Below are 25,557 nucleotides of genomic sequence, written 5' to 3'. Positions count from 1 at the left end.
GTAACATCTCCGGCAACGGTTAAACAAAGTTCTGGAAACTGCCCCGTACGTTCCTGATTTCCGGTGTTATAGACAATTACCTTTACCTGAATCACACGGGATGCAGGTATGGAAAAAGGGATTAGCAACGCAAGAGCTTCCAGCTTGCTGGATCGACTCTAATATAGATGATACTGAAGTTGAACTCTTCCTCTCTTGATGTTGCTAGAACACAGGGAACCACTCGAATCTACACACTTTGAAGCCTCAATTTGCTCGACGTCTCTAGATTCACTCTACTTACTTGATAATTTTCGAAATGGTTTCCACCCCCTCTCCTCGTGCTTCCAACGGGCTCACCGACGCTCGTCTCAGAGCTGCTCGCTCGGCTGCTCGCTCGGCCGCTCCCTCGACTGCTGTTGCGGCCCAGCAACGCTTCATGAGAACCTGGTTGTCGCCGCGTTCGAACGATCTCAGCACTGGCCTGGGAACGCCTGTTCCCGATGCTCTGGTTGGTTCGTCCAACTCTGGTGCCCCTGGTGCCCCTGGCACCCCTGGTACCTCTGGTACCTCTGGTTTGTTGCTCCTGTTGCCCCTCTCCCTCTTGCTGGACGTGATACGTTTAATCTGGGTGCAGTTCGTAGTATTGGAACCAGACCCCTTCCTGTGGCCCAAACAATTGATTCGGATGACGACGATAAGCCATTTGTTGGCTACAAACGACACCGTGACACTTCTGGACCGGCATCCCAGCCCAAACGCCAAAGGAGAGACGTCGTCCCTGACAGCGAGGACGAAGATGATACCGGTTCCTCCCCCCCTGCCCAGCCTGGTCTCTCCCTTGGGGCCATTTTCGACAATGACCGGAAGCTCTCCTTAGTGTCCCCGTTCCGGTTACGGGTTTACAAGACGACGACGACGACGACAACGACGAGCCTCTACGTGGTTCCAAGCGACGCCGGATCACATCCGGATCAAGATCCCAGTCCAAGAAGAGGAGACGAGTCGTCCCTGACAGTGACGACGAGGACAATGCTGTTGTCACGTAGGTCCCATCATCCTTTGGGTTTTCTTCCAAGTTCTAACCAAATGCCTTCGTTAGTTCAACGACACATGCTCAATGCCACGACGACGATGAGGAAGATGACACGCCTCTTGAGCCCGATGAGTTGGATTTGTTCGACCCCGAGGGTATTGTCGAGACGAATCCCCCTGAGACTGACCGCGACGATGATGACGACAACGACGACAACAGCACCAACCAGTCTCCAGGTCGTAAGCTAAACTTCCTCAAGGATCGGCCTCCGCCTGAGCTTTTTGCCGCCTTCGACCAACCAGATGAGGATGCGACTTTCTTCCGTGCCATCTTGAGCTCAGCCTACCACTTTGTCCAGGATGCGGCTGCGCAACGCTTGAGGGAGTTCAGTGCTGAAGGCGGTAACGTACAAAGATTCCCAATGAGTCGGAATTGGATCATCCACTACGCCCACCGCGGCGTCAAGGCTGATGAAGTCTTCGATCGGTATATCAAAATGATCCCGTCGGTGACTCAGTACATTCTCGGTTCCCTTTTCAGGAAGCCCAACCCTACACCATCTGATCTACGCACTCTCCTGGATCTACCCCAGGTACCCATGAATCTTTCGGTGCCCGGTGTGTATATCAACGTCCCCACGTCAGCCCCTCGCAACTCCGTCAAGGGTCTCTATGTCGGTTCTTCGTGTGCAACAACCGGCCGGAATGGTGGAGGTCTTCAGTGTCGGGTGAAAGAACATCTCGTCCAAGCCAAAAAGATACTTGGGGTGTCGAGAAGCGTTACCAAGAGCACCCACTATCAGTTACTGCGAGAACAAGGTGTTTCCTCCAACTTCCGCGTTCTCGCAATCTCCGCTTTGAGGGACAGGGTCGAATTGGACGTCTTTTCACTCGAAGGCATCTTCCAGGGTCTCCTCGATGTTGTGTTGCTCCCCGATGCTGGGCTCCACGGCGACCGGTTTCACAGTCCCTCCGTCATGGACTATTTAGCGACAATGCGTCAACATGTATCGGCCAGCATTGGATCAGAGCTGCCCAGCTTCCGACACCTCGGCTTGAACGGTGCTTGGATTCAATACGGCGGTGTTCCTCGCGTTTCGTCTGGCAAGCTTCTGCATGAGGAATGGGTCAAGACCAACCCCGATATCTGTGGCGGCAAGTTTTGTGGTGTTCCACGTCCGACTGACGGCCGAGAGAATGAGTGGCGTGGCATCATGGAAGCTGCGTTGTGTCGGCGCTGTCGGCAACGACAAACGGTCATCATCGGACGCGACTTTTACAATACGTACCCGAAGAAACAAAGAGCGATGGTTGGCCTCCCGGCTTTTGCATGGGGTCCAAAGGACCATGAGATTTTCCTCGCCGCAGGCAACGCCAATGTTTGCCAGAACCCTCCCTGCGACGTCCCACGCGGAGAGTTCAAGGCCACCAGATTCAAAGGCTATTGCGAGCAGTCCAGATGTTCCTCCTGTGCAAAGTATCTGGAGAAGCATGGAGTCGACAAGCCCGAGGGTTCATCACCACGACAACTCAAGAACCACCTCAATCCCAATGTCAAGGCCGAGAAAGACCAGCTGCAGGCCGAGCAAGATGCCTATTTGGATGCGGGCAACGAGGACAAGTGCCAGAACGACAATTGCGGCTTCCCGGTCCCCCCTTGGATGGTGAGATGCGTCAATTCGGTTCGGACGAACCAGGCAGGTGTTGGCGGAGAATGATGTTCAATTTCATGGTCTCCGCGAAGAAACTCTCTGCCATCCTTGTCATTCGTACAAAACTAGGAACAAGGGCGAGATGTCACCAATGGGCGCATTTCGAACTGCTGGTAGTGTGTGGCTCAAGGCATGGGTCAAGATGGGAAAGAAAGATGTCTGTGTCGACTGTGGAGAGCCTCGTCCAGAGAATTGGGAGAAGGACCGTTCGTTGTTTATCCACTTTGGGAGATGTGGAAAGTGTCGAAATTGTTCAAGGCGCCAAAAGTACAAGGAGAAGAAGGCGGCGAAGCGATAATGGGTTGCTGATGAGGCGGGAGGAGGATCTGATGTTGTCGCTGTGGTGTGTTGTTTCCTGTCTTTTCATGCCACGGGGTGGTCATCGTCATCGTCGTTGTTGGTGCGTGTCTTTCCCACCTCTCCCGTTTATGGGTTGATGGTCGTCGTCATTATCCTTGGTGTGTGTCTATCCCGCCTCTCCCGCATCACTGGTGTGTGTTTGTTCTGGCCTCGCCTGTTTATGGTTTGAGTGCGTCATTGTCTTTGGTGCATGTTTTCTGCCCTCCTGCCCTCATGGGTTGCTTGAGGATTTACCGGGGACGTTGGTTGGTGTTGATCTTCGCGGCCTTTGCGGGTCGATAGAGGATGCCTCCACTCCTCCGGGTTTAGTTGAATTCTTGGGGACGTTTGACCGGTGTTGTTCCTCCACTCCTCTGGGTTTGGCTGGATTCTTGGGGACGTTTGACCGGTATTGATCTCTCACCTTTATGGGTCGGTGAGCATCGATCACCTGTGAGGGTGATTCGGGTCATCTGTGTGGGTGATCCAGCTCTATCATCTGTTTGGGTGGTTGAGCAGCTCTCACCTTTAATGGGTTGGTTGAGCGGGCGGCCAGTGCTTTGGTACCTCGGCGCCATCACGTCTGTCTCTTTCGAGAGATCCCTTGGCCGGGACGGGCATCGAAATCGGACTCTGCAACCTCCACGTGGTGTTGCCTGGAAATCCAGTCTTGTGACTGAGAGCCAATGTAGAGACGTATTTGTTGTGGTGATTGCTGGGGTCGAACTGTTGGATATAGTTGTTGATGGTTGGTTGTTGGCGGTTGATTACTTCAGCGGGGATTATAGGGGGAGAGCGTGATGTCCAGGATTAGGACATGGCGGCAATCTAAATGCGGAGTCATTTCGATGGGCAAGATCTATCTTGACGACTACATCACTCTGTTTTCCATTGTAAGTCCAGGCGACCCCAAGATCCAGCAGGGGATAGAGAAACTCACGAGTACAGTGTCTATGCATTATCTACGTCGGCCTTGCTGGCGCCGCCATCTCCCATGGCGGCGGCAGACATTTGGACACGCTGAGCCAGGAGGACGTCAAAAAGGCCCTGTATTACACCGTTATTTCCTTCGTTCCTGGCGTGTCATCCTTCACGATCCCCAAGTTTGCCGTCGTCGTTCTGCTGCGCAAACTGCTGAACCCGGGGCGCGCCCACCGCATTGTCATGTGGATCGTCTCGATCATCTACGGCCTCCTCGCCCTCGGTATGCTCGTCATCAACTTCGCCCAGTGCACCCCGGCCCGCGCACAGTGGCTGGAGGCTGATGAGAAATGCTGGGACCGGCAAATCACCGTCGACTATGCCATGGCGCTGGGAATCTTTTCCGTTCTTTTCGACTTTTACCTCGCCATATATCCCACTGTCGTTCTGTTCCAACTGCAGCTCAACTGGAGGAAGAAGCTGGCTCTTTCCTCCTCGTTGGGTTTCGGATATTGCGCTGGTGTCATCACTTGCTACAAGTGCTACACGCTGAGTGGCCTCCTGGAGGTCAAAGACTTTACATACACGGTCGACGACGTGGTTCTTTGGACAAAGTAAGTGAAAGATCAGTGCAGTTGGGGACGCAAAGAGGGGGACGGAGTGCTAACTTGGTACACAGCATTGAAGCCAACTGTGTCATCATCGGCGCCTGCATCCCCTGCCCTTACCCTCTGATCCGGAAAGTGTTTGGCAAGTCTGCTCTCGGAAGCTCCGCCCGGCCGACGGGCAACTCCAAGTCAGCCGGCCTCCGGGGAGGGAGCACCGGACCGAGCAACACTGTCATCACCATCGGGTCTTATGCAAAGAACAAGGGCCGCAAGCGTGGCAAGTCGGGGTCGCACATGGCCTCCAACCTCGACACCATCAACGACCTGGATGCCGACGGCAAGTACATCATCCTCGAGGAGCGGTCGTTCCACTACAACACCACGGAGCTGACTGCACAGGACGCCGTTGCAGCAAATTCCCAAGTGGCGCAAACGAAAGCAGCAAGGCGAGAAGGCTGGTAATCTGGACCAGGGCGTGGGGACCGAGGTGGTGGAGCCGAGCGGGCAGACGAGATCGAGGGAGTGTCCAACTGATGTCTTTCATTAAAAGAGCACTCTGTGTATTTCTACCAGTGCCGAGTTGTTGTTATGATACCCAATGATACCACCAGTGAAGCGCAAGCAATCCACTTATATCCAAACAGTACAGAGCACAGAGTAATTTGATGTCGCTGGGAAAAAGACGCGACGGGGAATTTGTCATGCTGCAGGTACCCCGGGTGGCGCACAGATCACTGACGTCGTTCACTCCCAGGTCCGTCTCTCGAGAAACTTCCTTTTTTCTTCCCCAGCAATTTCTTGCCCCAACAGACAACCATCCCTCGATAATCACACGACGACGGGAGGCAGACTCAGACAGCCAACCAACTGCAAAATCAACAAACGCGCAATCGGGCAGGCGACTTATCACAGGTGGGCCTCTCTCCGCACTGCAACGACGAGACAACGGCGGGGGCCAAGCGCAGTGTTGGTGCTTGGCAACTCCAAGCTCCCTCGACCTTCCCGATCCGAGCTTCCCTCCGGTCCGATTCCCCATATTCCCGCGCTACCGAACCGGGACCCTCCAACTGCTGTCCTACCACCTGCCGCATCCCGATACCACAAGACATGCATGCATCGCAACCGCCATTCACACCTAACACCTGCCGCAAACCCAGAGAAAACAGATGATCGCCATGTCGTGGCCAGCGCGGGGAAGGTCGGGTGCCATGGGAGCAGATAAAAGCTGGAGGTCTGCCCCTGTCACGCTGTGCCGTGCTGGTGTTTGGTTGTCGGTCCTTTTTGCGGAATATTGTTACTGGCATCATGAAGTTCCTCCAGACTGCCACGGCCCTTGCGTCGTTGGCTTCGGCCGTCGCCGCCAACGGTGGACCGGGCAAGCAGAAGCCCTTGATCAACTCCAAGAAGCTCCAGTCCGAAATCACCACAAAGGGGTAAGGGCCCTTTATTCCTATCCGCTAGTGCTGCTTTAATCCTTGGCCTGGGCAATACTAACGTTGGGGTGCCTGGGCGCCGTCGCAGCCTCATGTTCAATCTCGAACGACTGAACACGATCGCTTTTGCCAACGGTGGAAACCGCGCCTTCGGCCTTCCGGGATACGCCGCCTCGGTCGATTTCGTATGGTCTCAGATCTCCAAGGTCAAGGGCGCCAAAGCATGGAAGCAAGATTTCCCAGCTCTGTTCAACTTTGTCGAGTCCATCTCGCTCAGGGTTGCCGGTGAGGACATCTACGTCTACGGCCTGACATACTCCCCATCCACGAGCGCCGAAGGTATCACGGCCGAGATTGTGGCCGGACCTGAGGGTGCCGCTGGCTGTGATGATGCTTCTTACCACGATCTGGACGTGAAGGGCAAGATTGTGCTGGTCCAGAGGTTCCGTTGCCCAACCGGCGGTACCCTTGCCGGAAGGCTGCTACCTGCTGCCCGTGCCGGCGCCGTGGCTGTCATTATCTACCATGATATTACCACCAATGTGACGGCCGGCTCGCTGTCGGCCCCCAACCCCGAGCACGTTCCTGGTGGCTTCATCAACCTGGTTGACGGCGAACGTATCAAGACGCGTCTTGCTGCCGGCGAGACTCTGGAGGCTACCTTCCAGCAGACCCAGGTTATTGAGACGAGGATTACACAAAATGTGTTTGTGGAGCTGGAGGGTGGTGACAAGGACAATGTCGTCGTGGTAGGTGGCACTTTTGCTGGGACCTTGACGGTGTAGACATTTGCATGCCGACTGACGACGTGTGTGTAACCAGCTCGGCGCACACTTGGACAGCGTGCAAGCTGGTCCCGGTATCAATGATGACGGTAAGACGATGCGCCGCGCTCAGTTGTTCTCGGGATAGTTAGCTGACAAAGCCCCAGGCTCCGGCACCAGTCTGCTTCTTGAGCTGTTCAAAGCTGCCAGCAACTATCGCACCAAGAACAAGGTCCGTTTTGCCTGGTGGGGTGCCGAGGAGAACGGTCTCCTTGGATCTCGCTTCTACACGCAGAGCCTCACCACCAAGGAGGCCGACCAGATTCTGGCCTACCTCAACTTTGACATGGTTGCCAAGGGTTTCATCGGCGTCGGCGATGCTGATGGCAGTTCGCACGGCAGCGTTGGGCCCCCGGGCTCCGAGGTCATCGAGCGCATCTACAACGAGCACTTCCAGAAGCAGGGCATTTCCGTCACCCCAGCTGTGGTCACCAACGGGAGCGACTACGCTTCGTTTTGGCAGGTTCTGAACAAGCCTTTTGGATTCCTCCATACTGGAACCGGGGTGGAGCAAGACCCGTGCTACCATCAAGCGTGTGACACGATCAACAATCCTGACCCCAAGACCATCACCATCAACGCCAAGGTTAGCCGTTGTGCACATGTCTCGAGAAAATCAGAGTTCTGACGCGAATATTCTAGGCTGCTGCACACATGCTGAGCGTTCTGTCCGTCGACGGCACCAAGCTTATCCCCAAGACCAAGCAAAAGGCATCCATGTTCGCCGCTATCCGCATGCGCGACGTGGGACCGGATGTTGTCCGTATCGAGGAGCTCGAGGCACTGGGCGAGAGACACCTGGGATGCGGCCATGATATCTAAACCAACTCCTGGTGTCACATTGTTGGCCTTGTAGTTGACTCGGATGATAGCAGGGGTAACGCCACAGCCATGCCATAGCTTCTAATCGTAATATAACCAGATGCTCATTCTCAGCCAAACAGATTTGCAAATAGCAGAACACGCCTTTCCACGTGCATGATCTCGATGATTATGCTAGGTACTCAGGCTCATCTGGCAATTTCCGCTGTCGAAATCGTTGCGGTTGTCCCCACGTGTCGCCACTGATAGGGCATCGGCTGCTGTTTCGGGAAGGCCATCTTGGCACGACTCGGACGCCTAAACGGGAAGGTCGGACAGGTTTGTGCTCTGCTGGTTCATCATCAGCTCGTTCCAGTCAGCATCCCCGAGCCAGTGAGAGGTCAACTCTCAGCTCTAGAATGGTTCACAAGCTTGAGGCTGCCATCCTCGGAACCGATAGACGACATCGAGGTTCCATGTCGCCGTGTCGATCATTATCATACACCGCATTCCAGGGACGGGTATAATAACCCAAGGCGCGTGTTCTGTTGCAATGCGTCTCTTCTGTCCCATCCTTGGCGCTGTTGTCTGTTCTTCATAGGCCCGGTTCATGTCACTCGTTTTTGCCTCTGAGTGAGCTCCATCGTCTGTAAACCAGCGTACAAGATGAATTCCCTCAAGGGCCTGCTCTTGTGGGCAGCAGTTGCCACGGCTGGCTCTATCGCTCTCGAGGAAGTGGGGTCTCCGGAGCACCTCGTGAGCCGCCGCAAGCTCTCCAAGCGCTTCATCGACGACAATGGCAACTACAACATTTCATTCTACCATCTCAATGACGTACACGCCCATCTCGACGAGTTTTCCTCCTCAGGCACCGACTGCACTCGTCCAGAGAGAGGCTGCTACGGTGGTTACGCCCGCATTAAGCATGTCCTCGGCGAATCCCGCCCTTCGCACCCGGACTCGTTGCTCCTAAACGCCGGTGATGAGTTTCAAGGTAAGTTGAGGTCCAAGGTGGAATATCAAGTGATTTGGATTGCTGACTTGGAGTAGGTACCATGTTCTTCTCATACTATGGCGGTTCGAAAATCGCCGAGACGCTCAACCAGATCGGCTTTGATGCCATGACGTTGGGGAACCACGAGTTTGACCGCGGCGATGATCACCTGGGCGAGTTCCTTGACAACCTGACCTTTCCTATTGTCAGCGCCAATATCAAGTCCGACCATGCGGTTCTGAACAAGACAATCAAGCCTTTTCACTATTTTGAACAGTACGAGCTGGCCGTCATCGGTGTCACGACCGAGACAACGCCAGGAATCGCCAATCCCGGCCCGGGAACGACGTTTGAAGATCCTGTGAAAAGCGTACAGGAGACGATTGACTACTTGAGAGGCGAACTGGGAGTAAAGAGGATCGCGGCGTTGACTCACATTGGATATGAGGAGGACCAGAGGCTCGCGCGAGAGACGAAGGGTCTGTACTTGATCATGGGCGGCCACAGCCATACCCCACTGGGAAACTTTGCCGGTGCCGTGGGCAAGTACCCAACCATTGTTGAGAATTCTGAGGGCGAAGAAGTCTTCATCGTGCAGGCTTACCGCTGGGGAGAATATCTCGGCTACATTGATGTTACCTACGACACGGATGGAAGAGTCCTGGATTACCATGGTGCGCCGGTTCACCTGACCAACACAACAGCCCAAGATGAAAATCTTCAGAGCCAGATTGACCAGTGGAGGAAGCCGTTCGAAGAGTTTGCTGCCCAAGTCGTAGGAGAAAGCTTGGTGGTGCTAGATCAGTCTCGGTGCCTGTTGGAGGAATGTTTGTTGGGAAATTTCATGGCCGAGTAAGTTGCCCTCGCAGTAATGTGTCCGTGACGTGGGCTGACGGTGGGAACCTGCAGCGCCATGCTCCAATACCGAGTCAACAACACCACCCCCGAGACTGCCCCGGCCTTTGCGCTCATCAATGCCGGCGGTGTTCGTGCCACTATCGATGAAGGCCCCATCACCAGAGGGGAGGTCCTCACGTCCTTCCCCTTTGGCAATGCCATTGTCGAGATCTCCATGTCCGGTGAACGCCTGTGGTCGACTCTCGAGGGCATCATGTCCAAAGTCAACCAGGTCAATGGCCGTCCCGTGACCTCTCTGTTACAAGTCAGCCGCGGAATTGTCATCGAGTACAACCCTGATGCAACTGCAACAACGAAGCTGGTTGCTGTCACGATTGGCGGCAAGCCCTTAGACAAGACTGCCGAGTATCGGATCGTGACACTTGATTTCCTCGCAAGTGGGGGCGATAATTTCTTTGACCCCCCTTTTACCAACCCCATCGTTCTCGACACACAAGACCAGGTTTTGGTGGACTACATCGGGTACAAGACCCCTGTTGATATCAAGTTGGAGGGCAGAATCAAGCCGATCAGCCGATGCAGACAAAAGTTTCTAGCCCGGAACGCGAAGCGGATGTTGGACCCGACCAGGGGACTCTAAGGGTTTAATGTCTCTCGTCTCCCACACATTCTAATGCATGATGATATTTATATGACGAACTTGAATGATGAGTTAGTTGATGTGCTTGGCTGTCAGTGACAGGTATTATAGAGATATATACCACCTTGCCTACCCTCTGGGTAGGATGTCCTTCTGTATCAAGAACAACATGGTTCAGCATTTTGCTTATTGTTTGTTGTGTTTTATCAAAGCATGTAATTCTGAGGATATAGGTCCCTAATTGTAGTACCAGAAGGAGTATTCATTTGAAAAATGGGCGAACCCATATGCGAACTTTGATATTTGTTCTAGATATGTTCGCTTGAATCAACGAAAAACACCACAACACATTTGGGGGTCAAGTCAGTTATTGATCTGGCATGGCTTCCCGCCGCTGATATACAGCCCTGACCCCTATGATCAGAACGGCAAAACAAATTCTACCCTGCACAAGCCTTCAGAAAATTAATTCATTAACTCATTGACGGCATTACAGTCCTGCCATGATACACAGCTGTTTTCAACTTAGAGCTTAGGGCTCGATCCAGCACCCTGCTCGAGGTCAAACCGATCAAGGTTCATGACCTTATCCCACGCCGCCACAAAGTCCTTGACAAACTTCTCCTGACCGTCAGCACTGCCATACACCTCAGCGATGGCGCGGAGCTCAGAGTGGGAACCAAAGATGAGATCAGCGCGAGTTCCGGTCCACTTCTTTTGGCCAGTCGCACGGTCCTTGCCCTCAAAGACCTCACCCTTGCCATCAACGTTGGTCCACTCGGTGTTGGGATCCAAAAGGTTGACAAAGAAATCATTGGTGAGCTTGCCAGGTTGGGCAGTGAAGACACCATGGTCGGAGCCATCATAGTTGGCACCGAGGACTCTGAGACCGCCAACAAGCACGGCGAGTTCGGGTGCCGTCAGAGTCAAGAGGTGGGCCCGGTCAACGAGGTACTGTTCAGTCTTGACGCGGTCATTGCCATGACCGTAGTTGCGGAAGCCGTCGGCATATGGCTCGAGATGCTCAAACGAATGGACATCAGTCTGCTCCTGAGAAGCGTCGGTGCGGCCGGGGGTGAAGGGCACCGACACACCGGCAGCTTGCTCCAGGGCAGCAACACCACCCAGGACAATGACATCGGCGAGCGACACTTTCTTGCCACCCGTAGCCTGCTCGTTGAATCTCTTCTGCACGTCCTCCAAGGCTCCAAGGACCTCGGCCAATTGGGCAGGGTTGTTGACCTTCCAGTCCTTTTGAGGAGCCAGGCGGATGCGTGCGCCATTGGCACCACCGCGCTTGTCACTGCCACGGAAGGTAGAGGCGGACGCCCAAGCGGTTGAAATGAGCTTCTGCGGCGCAAGACCAGTGGCAAGAATCTCGCGCTTGATGGCAGCAATATCGTTATTGTCGATTACGGGGTGGTCAAGAGGGGGCAGAGGATCCTCCCACAAAAGAACCTCGGATGGGATCTCGGGGCCGAGCCAGCGTGACCGAGGGCCCATGTCACGGTGGAGCAGTTTGAACCAGGCGCGGGCAAAGGCGTCGGCGAACTGGTCAGTGTGCTCCAAAAAGCGACGAGAGATCTTCTCGAAGCCGGGGTCGAAGCGGAGAGATAGATCGGTGGTCAACATACGCGGGAGGTGCTTCTTGTTGGGGTCATAGGCATCGGGGATGAATGGTTCCGCATTCTTGGCCACCCACTGGTTGGCACCAGCTGGAGATTTGGTGAGCTCCCACTCGTACTTGAAGAGGTACTCAAAGAACTGGTTGGTCCACTTGGTAGGGTTCTTGGTCCAGATGACTTCGAGGCCAGAGGTGATGGTGTCTGGGCCCTTGCCCGACCCATACTTGTTGCTCCAGCCAAAGCCTTGCTGTTCGATAGAGGCCGCCTCAGGTTCGGCGCCAACATTGTCGGCCGGGGCAGCGCCATGTGTCTTGCCAAAAGTGTGACCGCCGGCAATCAGGGCCACCGTCTCCTCATCATCCATAGCCATACGGCCAAAGGTGACACGAATGTCACGAGCGGCAGCGACAGGATCGGGGTTGCCATCGGGGCCTTCGGGGTTGACATAGATCAAACCCATGTGGGCAGCAGCAAGAGGGGACTCGAGGTCGCGGTTGTGGATGTCGGTGTGGTTCTTTTTGGATTCGTCGCCCGAGACGATCCCCTTGCCGGCAATGCCCTCCTGGCCGTGGGCGTAGCGAGCTTCGTTACCCAGCCATGTTGTTTCGCCACCCCAATAGGCAGACTCGTCGGCCTCCCACGTGTCGGGGCGACCACCGGCAAAGCCAAAGGTCTTGAAGCCCATGGACTCGAGGGCGACATTGCCCGTCAGGAGCATGAGATCGGCCCAAGAAATCTTGTTGCCGTACTTTTGCTTGATGGGCCACAGCAGGCGGCGGGCCTTGTCGAGACTGACATTGTCGGGCCAGCTGTTGAGAGGAGCGAAGCGTTGCTGGCCCTGACCACCACCTCCACGACCGTCAAAGACCCGGTAGGTGCCGGCGCTGTGCCAGGCCATTCTGATGAAGAGACCACCATAGTGTCCAAAGTCGGCAGGCCACCAGTCCTGCGAGTTTGTCATGAGGTCGGTAAGGTCTTTCTTGAGGGCATTGTAGTCGAGAGACTTGAAGGCGGCAGCGTAGTTGAACTCCTTGTGGAAAGGATCGGAGGCGGCCGTGTGCTGGCGGAGGATGTTGAGACGCAGCTGGTTGGGCCACCAATCAATGTTGCGTGTCCCGCCGCCGGCGACGTTGGCGGACTTGGTGTGATTGACCGGGCACTCTCCCATGTTTGCAGTATACAATGAAAACAAACCTAGGTTGCTGATGTATGTGTTGGGGGTGTTGGGGATGTTGGGGGGTGATTGGCAAGAAAATAAGAGGAGGTTCAGGAAGGCGGAAAGTTATGGCGGAAGAGGAGGGGTCACTACATATGGACTTGAAAGAAAGGCACGCCGGAGGGGTCCGATGGAAGCACGGAAGCTGCAGATCGCCGTCGAAGCATCTGGATCTTGGAACAGTCCCCGACCCCGCTCTTCTCCGGACAAGCACACGCAAACACCAAGTACCGCCCAGACTGTCACGTCAAACCCCGCATGGTGAGGGGCAAGATCGCGACATTTTGCCCCGCTTCCTCCCTCGATGTGGCCATCCCATCTATTCCGTGCACCAGGGAAGGCATTATTATTCAGCAGTCGCCTTCGCGAGTACTGAACACGGTGTCGCTTTGAATGCTGTGGCAATCTACTGCTACCCACCTACGAAGAAGGGGTCCATTACATCGGTATGTAAGCCCAAAAGACGGTGCAGCTTTCCATCGGGGCTTGCCACGGGTGTCGTTGCCCTGTGCTGCCCGGGGAGCTTTGGTCGCCAGAGAGGTGCCCATCAACGGCCTTGCTGAGATGCAATGATGCTGATTGGTGGGGTGCCTCGTGCTCGGGGTTCGGATGTAGGACGGAAATGCTGTTGAGCTTCCACATTGGCTCTCTTGTCCGTCTTTGCATATCAGGATAGCCATTCACGCCAATCCGCTACGTTGTCGACGGGAGCTCTTCGCGGGACGGTAGAACAGATGGAGGCGGGACCTTTCAATGCCAAGGCCGTTGCTGGCAGGGTTTTAATAGCTTGCCCCGCATTCGCGTCATGGCAACTGGTCCACCCATTCATGGTCTGGGAATAGCTTCAAACTTTAACTTAGCTTCCCATATTTCGCCAGCAACGAGGACGCTTTGTCAGACGTGTACTGTACGTAAGCGGCTCACATCGGAGAACTATGGGGTACTCTCGGAAACTCGTTGGGCCCTGGGCGGAGATAGTCGGCTTTACAAGACACTGCAAGCCTTGGTTTGTAGGCATGTGGCGGACAGAATAATTGGTACTGCAAGTTAGTTATACACAAATTAACACCTTTTTAAATAGCAGATAGGCCTCTTAATATTTTTTTTTTACCTATTATCTATCTTTTAAGGCCTATAGACTATCTTTCGATGCATGTTTACAACTTATGCAGTGCTGGGTGTTTTGTCTACAGCGTGGTAGGTACCCCCTAGGGCAAAAACACTCCTCCTTCATAGGTATCACTAGTACACGTAGTGCATTTGCTGGAGAAGACACATTGATTTTAACAGATTTCGGAATAGCAGCTCAAGTGGTAGATGTGCTTTGATGCTCGATATAGGTAGGTAGTTATGCTGTGATGGTTTTACACAGCGCATTTCCCAGACTTCCTCCCTCAAACCCCATCAGCATATTTCACTAGAAACTCAAATCCCTCTCGCACCACCTTAGAGCCCTGCGGATGCCTCCTTTCCCATCCTTTACCGACATCAAACAAGTGCTTTGCTCCCTCGTCAACAATTCTCAACTCAGCATCAACACCTCGTTCTTTGAGAGCCTGGTGCATCCGTTGGGCTTGCTGCCATGGTATCAAGTCATCTAGCCGAGGGTGAACGATAAAGGTCGGTGTTCTGTACCGATTTTGTTGCACCTGGGCCAATGGAGACACCGCCGTAATCTCCTCCTCAGACACCTCTCTTTTTCCATTGATCGCAGAAACTCCACGCAGAAGAACCTCGAGTGTTTTGCCATGATGATTCATGTACAATGCCAACCTGGAGCGTGGATCAACGACTGACATCCAGCCACCCACCGCCTTGGCTGAAGATGGTGGATTGTATGCCGTGATGGGTTGGTCAAGTGTCATAAAGGCGGAGTCAGCCGCGATAGGGAACATCGACTCTGACCCTTCCGGAATGTTTGGCTGAGTCCAGAAGGGGTCCTTGTAGTCCGAAGGAGAATAAACGGCGAGAATGGCCTCTGGTGGTCTAACATCAAACTCGGCCGATTTCCACGACAGACTCATGGCCAAGTGGCCACCGGTACTCCAGCCAATCGCGACGACCTTCTCACCATCGACCCGAATATCGGTTCTCGCCAGAGGAAGAGAGGGAAGGGTATTCCTCACCCATGAGAGGGCGGAGACGGTATCACACATTGGGCCTTCTTGGAGAGTCGTTTCGGGACAAAGGCGGTAGTCAATGCTGACCGGAAGGAACCCTTTGGAGAGGAGAAGTTCAGTTTGACAAGGTCGAATGTCGGCTCGTGAGAGCATGATGTGGCCCCCGCCATGAATCATCAAAGCTGCAACTCCAGTTAGCTACCATCTTTTTTCAAACTTTATTACCCTTTTTGAGAGGGCTTCTGCATTTCTTAAGCACAAGCTTGAGGACATACCTATGGGACGAGGCGCCGCTGAAATATCAGATAGTGTAACTGGGTAATATATGTCTGCCATCAAGTCAACACCGCCGATACTCTTGAAGCGCATCGTCTCCATCCTCGTTTGCTCTCCGATATTGGGCTCTCGCTCGGGTAAGGCATGGGCAGTGATGACTCTCAAAATCTTTCCCTCTTGTGTCCCGTTATCGCTCCATTCCACAGACCCAAAGCCAGCCTGCTTTAGACTCCTTTCCCAGGTCAGCTCATCGGCCAGGGCATGGGTCCGTCCATCGTTGAATCTCCACCATCCCTCCAATAGCCCAAAAACGAGATCGAACCAGTAAAGATTCCTCGTCAGCTCTACCAAGCATAGCAAGCCCCCTTCAACTGGATCCAACAGCGCTCGAATATGACTGGCCGAGATGCTGAGGTTTTCAGTGGCATGTATGCAGTTTGTCGACAGGACAATATCGTAGTGCTTGTCCCGCTTTGTGTCTGGGGATTCAATGTCCAGCGTGGTGAACTGCATCTCGATTTCCACCCCATTTCCCCGAGAACTAGAGGCCACCAGAGATGCAAACCTTCTCTTTGCTGCCGCAACAAGGGATGGGGACAGGTCGGTGAAGGTGTATTGGACTGTCATGTCGGGTCTCTCAATCTGGCTCAGGGCATGTAACAGAGGTCGTGTTGTGCCGCCTGTTCCCGCCCCGATCTCCAGAATACGGATAGTTTGTCGAGTGCTCATTCGTACAAGGGAAGACAGATAGTCAACCAGAACCAAGGTACCCGTTCGGAACATGGGGGCGTTGAGGTAGACGTCTTCAAGTAACCCCCGGGCGGAAGATGTACCGAACAAGATGTCGATTGGATCGGCCGCCCCCGTCAAGCACGCCGAAAGCCGGGAGGCTGTAGCATCTAAAAGCTTGGCTTCGGAGGTGTGCTGTGGAAACCGAGAGAGTATGGTGGCTTGGAGGTCAACGGCGGAAGTCGTCTCGAGAGGTGTGTTTGTGCGCCAAAATTTACCCAGGTCATCAACAGAGATCAGCTTCGAGTCTTGCAAGATTTCATACAGCTGCCTGACGAGCATGCTGTGTTTAGGATTGAAGGAACCGATGAATGGAACCTCTGATCCTGGCTTGATGAGGCTCAAATCACAGCCCAGATTACCAAAGGCGGACAGGACGTATTGTGTGACGAGTCGGGACTGAACTGGGTAGACGTCCATGCAAAAGTTCGAGAAGCGAGTGGCGGAAGCATGTCGTGTGTAATTGGCTGCAGCCTCACAAAACGAGACACCAGCGACGCCCCCGAGATCCTCTAAACCACTATTCTTGCAGTGGCCAGACTCGGAGCTCGTGGCGATATCTTCGTCAGTGAAATCAGTAGGGTAAGATGAATCATTCGAGTCAATCTCCGAGTCGAACAGATCTGAACTAGTCAAAGGATCCGATCCCGTTGTCTCAAAACTGTCATTTCTGAACACTTTGGGTGCTGATTGGGAAAATGTTGGTTCCGTCGACTGTTTCCCCACGAGGCCGACGAGAGCTGCGACGTCGGAACATGCCAACAGCTCAGGCTGTGAGACTTTGACTCCAAACATATTAGAGATCTCAGCCAATACGTCACCAGCCAGCAAAGAATCGACCCCAAGTTCAGAAAGAGTACTCGTGGATTTAATTTCGTCGACCGGCATCTCAATGATGTTGCTGAGCACCCTCCTGATGTCATGATCCACTGATGACTGGGCCTTGGAGTCTTTTATTACTTGAGGAGTCTGGTCGGGATTTGTCTTGGTGATGGGTGTAAAGGTGGCTTCCATAGGCGGGGTCGGCTCGGTTGGCGATGATTGATGGGGTTGTGTAGTCAAGGGGAAGGAACGTGAAGCGCCATTCAGTCGCCCTAGGGTGCGTTCCAACGACTTGAGGGAAACTGCCCTGAAAGTAGCCCCCATGATGGCGACAACCAGTTCATTGGAGGTTCCATCGTAGACCAGAATGTCGTTTATTATCGAGCGAGAATCCGGCTCCGTATCATAACGGGTATATACCTTCCAGCTGATCGATGACTGTCTGTAAGCTGGTGAGATGATTATTTCCTCGGTGGCAGTGCACATGAAGACTTGCCCAGCGTCCCTGGGACGAAGACAGTTAACGTGAATACCCGCCACCTGAAGAAAGTTGTCCAGGGCGACGGGGTCACAAATACCCTTTGGCAACCTGCAACCATCTGGAGATTCCGAATTAGTAGGAATACCGACTAACCCAACAGCCTCGTCGCCATGGGCCGTCAAGGATTTGACGCCCTGATAGTAGGGGGCATAGTCGACCACACTCGAAAACAACTGGTAGACCATCGGACCTGCCACCTTGCTGGACGTCTCCAGGCTATTTAGACGATCGACGCGAGATCGTCGGAACAATTTACTCATAGATGAGAGCTGAGCATCTGCGCCCCCAGATGGCAATGCTATGCGGCCTCGTGCATGCTCTGTCGAAGTGCCTTCAGCATTCAGGCTGGAGATGTTGAACGACCATGACTTGGTGTCATTCTGATGCAGAGATACGGTTGTCTTCGTGTGGCTCGTCGCAATCCCAAGCGGGGATGACATCGCCAAAGCCTCGAAATGAGGCATCATCAGGTCGCCTAGAGGCATGTCGGCAGCTATTTCAACGCATTTAGCGCCGAGCTCCAGGTAAACTGAGGCGGGACACAAGCCATGTCCAGCAACGGCGTGTCCATTTGCTGCGAGCTGGTAAAAGTCGGCAGTGGTGTTGACCTGGAAGACGTGCTTCATGTTTCCAGCTTCAACCAGGGTGATGAGATCTGCAGAAGCGGCATCTTGTTTCGCTGTTTTACCGGTTTCCTCCGACCCCCTTGGTTTGTAGTCAATCCAATGCTGTGTCCTGTCGAATTGATATGGAGGAACCGGAACAAAGGCGTGTCGATTCTGAGGGCCATGCTGGAGGAACGGCCAATACCGCACACTGCATCCAGCTTGCCAAAGCTGGGATGTGATCACACCAATGTTGATCATCGCATCATCGTTGCGCAGGCCAGCGGGTAAGTAAATGTCTGGCAATTTGCCTCCTGTCTTGTTATTATTGCGCTTGACCGGTTTGATCATGGGGATGACTGGTGACGAGGTGCCTGCCTCGAGCCAGATGGCTCCCTGGGGATATGATGCAGTGATGCGAGCGATGGCATCGGCGAAGAAAACCGGATCTCTGGTGTGCTGTACCAAACTCTCAGCTGTGAACTGCCAATCCGAAGTCTTGCGGGTGCAAGTCTCGATTTTCAGACTCGGGGATTTGACAACAAGACGACGAGCCATCTCGGTGAGCTTCGCGAGAATTGACTCAGTCATGTGTGAATGATAGGCATGAGTACTTGCCAGCTGCAGGCACTTGATTTGCTGCTGTTGACAAACGTATTTTGCCTGGGCGATAGCCTCTTGGTGGCCAGAGAGGACAAAGCTTGTCGGGCCATTGTAGCATGCAATTTCAACCCTACTGCCGGTTTGTTGTAGATTCTTGTTGACCGCGTCTCTGATTTCCCCGGCTTGAGGCTCAAGACACTCAAGAGAAAGCATGCATCCGGGTTCCGACCAGTGATCGCGAATCAGGCTTGCGCGACCGGCAACAAATCGGAACCCATCTTCGACTGTCAAGGAATGTCCAACAACCAGGGCGGATATTTGGCCAAAACTGTGACCAACAAGTGTGATGTCGGATGTCTCCAGCCCGGATTCCAGCCAACAACGGGCCGTAGAAACTTGCAAAGCCAGCAATTGACAGTGCTGACGAACAATGTCATGCAAAGCCGGAACCGATTCGGAGGACGTGAAAATGTTTGGCACAATTGCCGGAAGGGCAAGAGCAACACAGACATCATTGCAGTGGTCCTAGAGCTTTTCTTAGCGCCATGTGCAAACAATCCAAGACTCGGGGTAGGATAGGGGTGAATTCAGGGGTATATAAACAAAGAGCGCCACTCACAAGGTGCCTGCGCAACACAGGGCATGAATTGTAGAGATGTTCTGAAATCGAAACACTCTGCCCTGTTTGGCCACCGAATGCAAGCACTACTGGTAGCTGAGTGGTGGGCATGGACGCTGCCGTCGTCTCAAGACAGGCAACCATATCATCGTGACTCCTGGCTGTAAGGGCCAGTCGGTGAGGGAACTGGGGATTCTGGGACTTGTTAATGTTGTAGGCGATGTCCCCAAATGATGCGGGGAGTGGTGTCCAGGACTTCAGCGCAGCAATCATGGACTGCAAATGATTGGGTGACTTCGCCGCGAGAAGTATTGGGTAGGATGTCGGAGCCGACAGCACAGACTGGGAAGCTGGTTCCTCATATTCCCTGACAAGAATAGCAGCATTAGAACCTGCAGCGCCATAATTGTTCACAAGCGCGACTCGTCGGTGGACTGGGCTCCAGGGCTGGGCAACTTTGGGGATGATTATCTTATCTGCTGGGGTTGTGGTAATGCGAGGATTGAGAGTGTCAAATCCAGCCTGCGGGGGAATGGTCTTGTGGTGCATCATGAGAAGGGTCTTTATGACGCCGGCCACGCCTGATGCAGCCTCGCAGTGCCCGATACTGTCTTTGGCGGAGCCGACAAACAGGTGCTCGGTGCGAAAGGGACCACAGAGAGCCATTCTTATGCTCTCATACTCCTTAGGGTCCCCGACTTGTGTGCCTATGATGGCATCAGTGATGTGGTCCCAGCAATGTCAGCACAAGAGGGACACTCACCAGTTCCATGTGCTTCGACGTAGGTAACTTCTCCCGGGCTCACTCCTGCCGTTTGCAGAATTTTCTTGTATAGTGAGCACTGTGATGACGACTCTGGGACAGTGATCGGACTGCAATTGGAGTTTTGGTTGACGGCGGAAGCCCCGATGACTCCTAAAATTGCGTCACCGTCCGCAACAGCTTTGGACAAGGGCTTCAGCACCAATATACCTGCCCCTTCTCCTCGACAGTACCCTGCGGCAGAGCTATCAAATGCATGGCTTGCTCCATGGGGGTTGAGAAAAGAGCCTGCGGCAAGAGCTTGGTGCAACTCGGGGCTGGTGATGATGTTCACACCGCCCGCCAAGGCAAGTTCGCACTCGCCTATCAAAAGAGCCTAGCAGTCCATGTCAGTCACGTCCAATGAACAATGGGCCAAATCTGGTGCCTTACCTTCGAAGCTGTGTGTATAGCCACAGCGCTTGAGGAACAAGCAGTATCAACTGTAACCGCAGGCCCATTCCAGCCAAAGAAATGGCTAACTCTCCCACTGATGAAGCTTCTCAACAAACCCACCGCAGTGAAAGGAGTTGCTTGGTGTCCGGCAAGATTATGTTGATATTCAACCTCACCAACGCCCATGTATACACCCACTTCCTTTTGCTGGTGGGTCTTGATCTGGTGATATCCTGCGGTAGCTAGAGCCTCATATGCAACCTCAAGGACAAGCCTTTGCTGGGGATCGATGTGTTTAGCTGCTCGCCCAGCAATATCAAAGAACCGGTGGTCGAAGCCCTTGACAACCTCATCCCTGAGAAAGTTCCCCTGGTATTTGGCTTCGGCCAGACGTGAGGCAATGCTGGGATATGTCGGATCAAAACGGGACACTGGAAGAGGTCCAAACGCAGTCTTCCCTGAGACCAAAAGGTTCCAAAAGTCTGATATGGAGTCCGAGCCAGGGAAGCGAGCAGACATGCCGATAATGGCGATCTCGTCCTCTGGCATCGAGGTGCTGGGTGAGGGGCGAGGATGGGTAATCGAACGCGGAACAAGGCCTCCAGTATGGGAACCAATGGGTATGAAGACGAAGTTGTCGGCTTTCTCGACACAGTTGCGCAGAGTTTGTAACCAGTGGGCTCGTTTGCACAGCGTGAGATCGATGGCAATATCGTGAAGTGATGTCGCGTTCGGCGGGACGATGTTGGCATCAGCGGTTGATCTCAACGGTGTTTGCAAGGCCGCGGCGGCGGGAAGCTGAAGTTCCACAATAGAGGCACAGATTCTTTTGAGGGTTTGGGCTCTCTCCTCATGCCGTAGGTGATGGTAATGGCCACGAAGCCCAATATCGGTCCACGGCAGGGTAGCTCTCTGCAGCTGTCCTTCCAACCAAAGTCGCTTGCTGTTTGGCACCGTCACGGTGAGAACGCCCTCATCCAGAAAACAAGAAATGTAGGCCTAGCAACATGTTAGCTTGTACAGGCCAGCCAAAAAAGGTTGAATGACTTGCATCCGGTATCTGGTCCAGCAGTGTCTCCAGAAACACCCTATCACTCGGGTTCCTCAGGCGCACACAAATAGCCCTTGCGTGATCAGAAGGGCACTGACTGGAATCGGCGTCCACTGCTGCGCCAATACAGGCCCCAAGTCGCAAGGCAGCGGAAATATTACGCTTGAAGTCATCCCAAGTTGACGCACTAGCAAGAGATGATGCCGACAGCCAGCCAATGCAGAAGCCCTGAACTTGCTGATGCGGTGTTAAGGGTAGTTTGTTTCTAGGAAGACCTCCAAACTGAACGGCGAGGTCTACGGCTTGAGACACGATTGTCAATGGGGCCAGCAAAGTGTTGTGCCGCCAATCATCATTGGTGTTTAAGAGAAGCTGCCCGCCTTGGGCAAAGTCCGCGAGAAGATGGAAAATCCGGCCAGGGTGAAAGTCTAGCCCGAGCTGTTGTCCGAGTATAGACGAGAGGGAGGGCAAGGTTAACAGGGCTTGAGTGATGAAGTCGAGGGTGGGATCTTTCAGGAGGTTTTGTTGTAGTTCCGCCAAGGCCTCTCGTGTCCAATTGGTCACTTGGGGACCGAGTAGAAAGATTTGTTGCCGGGCCATTGTAAGAAGACTTGTTGTAATCCGTGTCCAATAGTACGGTTTGGGAAAGATAAAGGCCCGCCACAACAAAAGCGAGAACAGAGAGACTTGATATACAGATAGACAGCAGTTTACAGGTAAGCAAGCCTACCAGAGCTGGCAGCACCAACTGGCGGAGTTGAGAAAAAGTCGGTATCCACGCGCAGCTATGTGAACAGCGAGACTAATCGGGCAGATGGGAAGGAACGAACAGCAAATCTCATCACCCTTCCTCCACCATATCTACCTGTCTATCTTGCAATCCCTGACTTAAGGGGTGTTGCAGTGACCTGCTGGCCAGGATCTAACTGAATGTCGTATAGGTAATACGCACCTATATGCACGTAAGGTTTCATGGAATCTCTGTCCTGGAACATGCACATGACACCGGATACCCGGTGTGCTCCTTTAATTCCAGACACCTCAGCCGGCCACGGAAGCAAGTACCCGGACAGTTGCAGCAGCTGCATGGGCTGCACCCCCACCATCCCAAGTTTACCCAAAGATGCCGCCCACAGCGGGTACATTATGGGATGGAGGCACCATAGAAGCCTATCCAAGCAAGAGCTGCATTGAAATATCAGCTAGTATTTGAATTGGCTGGCCAGGTTGCCCCTCCTGGATCATAGATTGATGAATTGCACTCATCATCAAAATGTGGCTTGACCCGAGAGAATGGGACCGAACCTGGAAGCCGAGCGTGTGCATGCATTTCTATTGGCGTCAGCTCGAGCGGTTAACGGCCCGCAAGTTTAACCTTGCAGGCAGTTTTCTACCATACCTTCTTCACGTCGGGTAGCGGCGGCAACTGCTGTAATTGTCATGGCGACTCGCCATTGTTGAACCGTAAGGTAGGATACTCAGGCCAGAAAGACCTCACCAATTCCGTCTTAATGACCCGGGGTCAATTACTTGCGAACCATGCCTTGTAAAACAGTTGTTAGGCGTTTAAAGATAGTTCATAGGCGTTGAAAGATAGTTTATAGACCTTCGAAGATAAATATGGTCCTTTAAAGATATCTAAAAGGTCTATTAATCTGCTTTTAAGGCAGGGTCAATAATATGGTATAGGTTAAGTTTAGTACTTTTGCTGCGCCAATTATTTTGTGGGGAGGGTGCTTCCTCAAACCATTCACATTAATATAAACTAGACCAAGTGACATGGCGGAGACAGATGAGAACCATACGGAAGTGGAAGGGAGGGGGAGGGGGGGGGGTATCGTTTTGCGCAGGCTTACACCAATCGGATATTCCATCCAAACGCCGATATGTTGATTTCATGATCACCCAAGTCATATATTGAGTTGGGTGCTTGAAACGGGGTTAATGCATTATGTGACCTCAAAGTAGCGGTCAAGATTCGCCCAGGCAATGAGATGTTGCGATTGCCTGCGCAAGTGTGCATGCAGTTCCATTGTTGTTGAAGATTTCCAGTTTCTCCCAACGGGGGGTTGTACATGAATACCCCGCGCGGCAGTGGATAGATGTTTCATTTGTCACTCTCCATAAGAACTGTGGGCTACGAGGTCCCAAGTGGGGGGTTGCTCCCGTATGCATGTGTTGTTCGATGGCCCTGTAAAATGCTGAATGGACCGAAAAAGGAAACCCGGAATTATGTAACATCGTAGAATATGACTGGGTGGGGTTTTGCCAAGCAACGTGATTTTCTTGGATTTCTTTGGCAGTTACCGCCATCTTCAACACAGAATGACAACGGGTCCTGGAGATACGTGTGACATTTTATTTAGGGGGCAAAATGCCACACTAAGGCAGGCATCTACTAATCTGAACACAGACAGACATCAGAAGGCTACAAGCCTTCAACATACCTCAGGTAGTCTGTCATCCTGTGCTTCACCTGCTCAGTTTCCGTTCCAGACAGCGGGACCAGGCATGCGATAAGCGGCGGGGTTGTTGGTCCACTTGTTGTAAGCAATGCCGGGGTCATTGGCATTGTAGAGACCGGGGATGCGGACAAGAGGTGAGGGGTTGCCACCACCGGGCCCGGTGATCCTCAACTGTGCGCAGGTAATGTAGAACTGAGCGCGGCGTACGTGACCCTCGTGCAGACCAATGTGCTCGATGCGGACGAGATACTCTCCAGGGGGGGTCTTGGGCGGGATAGTGAATTCAAGCCTGACATGTAGTGTGAGAATTTGCTAACAAGGGGTCAGGGTTGACTTGGAACTCACCTGTCCTTCTGCCACGAGCACCAGTTCGTGTCCACATTTCCTCCGCCGCGGCAAAGACCGGTCTCGTAGACCTTGAACCACTCGCCGGAACCATCGTAGGTAGCGACACTGCCAGGGGCTTTGGACATGTAGATGAACCCCGGGCCGGGGTGTTCAATAAACTCGTTGTTGAAGACCTTGAAGCCGATCTTATCACCAGCCTTAACCTCGTATGTCTGTACGTTGCCGCCAGGCTTGGCGCCTAAATTGAGACTTAGATTCTTGAATATTCCACATGTTTTCATCTGTTAGGCTTACCGCGGTTGCACCGTAATTCATCAGAGGTAAGGATGTCGGGAAAGGCCGGATTGTAGCTGTTAGAATTGCGTCGAACGTATGTGTACTCGCCACCTTTCCATTCTTTTGTTAGTATAACCCCAACTGCAAGAAGGGTTAATCATGAATTGTCATACCGATGCGCTGGCCGTTCACAATCAGTATGTTGAAAATGTAGTGGGCCTGGGCTTGGGCCGCGAGGCCAGCCAAGATGGTGAACGACGAGAGCTTCATGACAAGCGGTTCCGACTTAGAGGGCAGAGGAAGTTGGGGACTGATGGGGTGATGGGATGTCAACGGTATGTCATTTATTAGGGGCGCGTCTGCCCTCTAAATATATGTCCATCGACCGTCTCCTGTCACGACTGAACCTGTTGTATATCCTGCGCTTTGTGATCCAAGGCTGAGATCTTGGCTTCATCTCGCGGTTCTTTAGTCTCCAGATCAAGCACATCTACCGACTGCGGGGTGCATTCTCCGGGTCCACGAAAACCTGGGGAAGAACCATTGCGTTGCGAACGAATCAAGTTTCTCCATCATAAACCGCCTAAATAGCCTCATTAGACCAAACAAGACCTTTTTTTGGATACCACAAGTGTCATGTGGCACAAGTCCTATCCCGTGCGATGGAGCCGACACGGGATAGGGATCAGCGTGGATGCTGAAAAAGGATGAGAGAAACAGTCCCGGTAGTGTTTCAAATTCCCGATTGGAGCGGGACGAGTCCTCTACTACCCCGTGTCGTTCCCGGCGTAACACTTGTCCCAATAAAGCACGGGGCAGGGCTTCAACTGCCGTTTGACGTCAAGTTCAAAGTGGCAGC

At 53.3% G+C, this 25,557-nt stretch overlaps 7 protein-coding genes across 7 annotated transcripts; 4 read left to right on the top strand and 3 right to left on the bottom strand.

Moving 5' to 3' along the window:
* Window positions 1-1,436: 1,436 nt before the first annotated feature.
* Window positions 1,437-2,732, top strand: PODANS_6_11280 (uncharacterized protein; the record flags this gene model as incomplete). The annotated part of the gene is made up of 1 exon (XM_001906766.1): window positions 1,437-2,732. The coding sequence occupies one exon, from the start codon at window positions 1,437-1,439 to the stop codon at window positions 2,730-2,732; it is 1,296 nt and encodes a 431-aa protein (XP_001906801.1).
* Window positions 2,733-3,865: 1,133 nt separating this feature from the next.
* PODANS_6_11270 (uncharacterized protein) lies at window positions 3,866-5,056 on the top strand (the record flags this gene model as incomplete). Its single annotated transcript, XM_001906765.1, has 3 exons — window positions 3,866-3,958; window positions 4,014-4,600; window positions 4,666-5,056. The coding sequence occupies 3 exons, from the start codon at window positions 3,866-3,868 to the stop codon at window positions 5,054-5,056; spliced, it is 1,071 nt and encodes a 356-aa protein (XP_001906800.1).
* An 843-nt stretch (window positions 5,057-5,899) lies between these two features.
* PODANS_6_11260 (uncharacterized protein) lies at window positions 5,900-7,673 on the top strand (the record flags this gene model as incomplete). The annotated part of the gene is made up of 5 exons (XM_001906764.1): window positions 5,900-6,027; window positions 6,116-6,776; window positions 6,850-6,901; window positions 6,959-7,437; window positions 7,494-7,673. The coding sequence occupies 5 exons, from the start codon at window positions 5,900-5,902 to the stop codon at window positions 7,671-7,673; spliced, it is 1,500 nt and encodes a 499-aa protein (XP_001906799.1).
* Window positions 7,674-8,318: 645 nt separating this feature from the next.
* Window positions 8,319-10,144, top strand: PODANS_6_11250 (uncharacterized protein; the record flags this gene model as incomplete). Its single annotated transcript, XM_001906763.1, has 3 exons — window positions 8,319-8,646; window positions 8,703-9,498; window positions 9,556-10,144. The coding sequence occupies 3 exons, from the start codon at window positions 8,319-8,321 to the stop codon at window positions 10,142-10,144; spliced, it is 1,713 nt and encodes a 570-aa protein (XP_001906798.1).
* A 525-nt stretch (window positions 10,145-10,669) lies between these two features.
* Window positions 10,670-12,937, bottom strand: PODANS_6_11240 (uncharacterized protein; the record flags this gene model as incomplete). The annotated part of the gene is made up of 1 exon (XM_001906762.1): window positions 10,670-12,937. The coding sequence occupies one exon, from the start codon at window positions 12,935-12,937 to the stop codon at window positions 10,670-10,672; it is 2,268 nt and encodes a 755-aa protein (XP_001906797.1).
* Window positions 12,938-14,379: 1,442 nt separating this feature from the next.
* Window positions 14,380-22,209, bottom strand: PODANS_6_11230 (uncharacterized protein; the record flags this gene model as incomplete). The annotated part of the gene is made up of 6 exons (XM_001906761.1): window positions 14,380-15,287; window positions 15,381-19,266; window positions 19,451-20,058; window positions 20,124-20,481; window positions 20,556-21,557; window positions 21,646-22,209. 6 exons carry the CDS (start codon window positions 22,207-22,209, stop codon window positions 14,380-14,382), a joined length of 7,326 nt encoding a protein of 2,441 aa, XP_001906796.1.
* Window positions 22,210-24,089: 1,880 nt separating this feature from the next.
* On the bottom strand, window positions 24,090-24,968 carry PODANS_6_11220 (uncharacterized protein; the record flags this gene model as incomplete). The annotated part of the gene is made up of 4 exons (XM_001906760.1): window positions 24,090-24,363; window positions 24,420-24,660; window positions 24,717-24,809; window positions 24,872-24,968. The coding sequence occupies 4 exons, from the start codon at window positions 24,966-24,968 to the stop codon at window positions 24,090-24,092; spliced, it is 705 nt and encodes a 234-aa protein (XP_001906795.1).
* Window positions 24,969-25,557: the final 589 nt, after the last annotated feature.

This window comes from Podospora anserina, chromosome 6 (genome assembly GCF_000226545.1).
Source record: "Podospora anserina S mat+ genomic DNA chromosome 6, supercontig 1".
Lineage (NCBI taxonomy): Eukaryota > Fungi > Ascomycota > Sordariomycetes > Sordariales > Podosporaceae > Podospora > Podospora anserina.
Note: the sequence above shows the minus strand (reverse complement) of the source record. Positions and strands in the feature narration are given on the sequence as shown.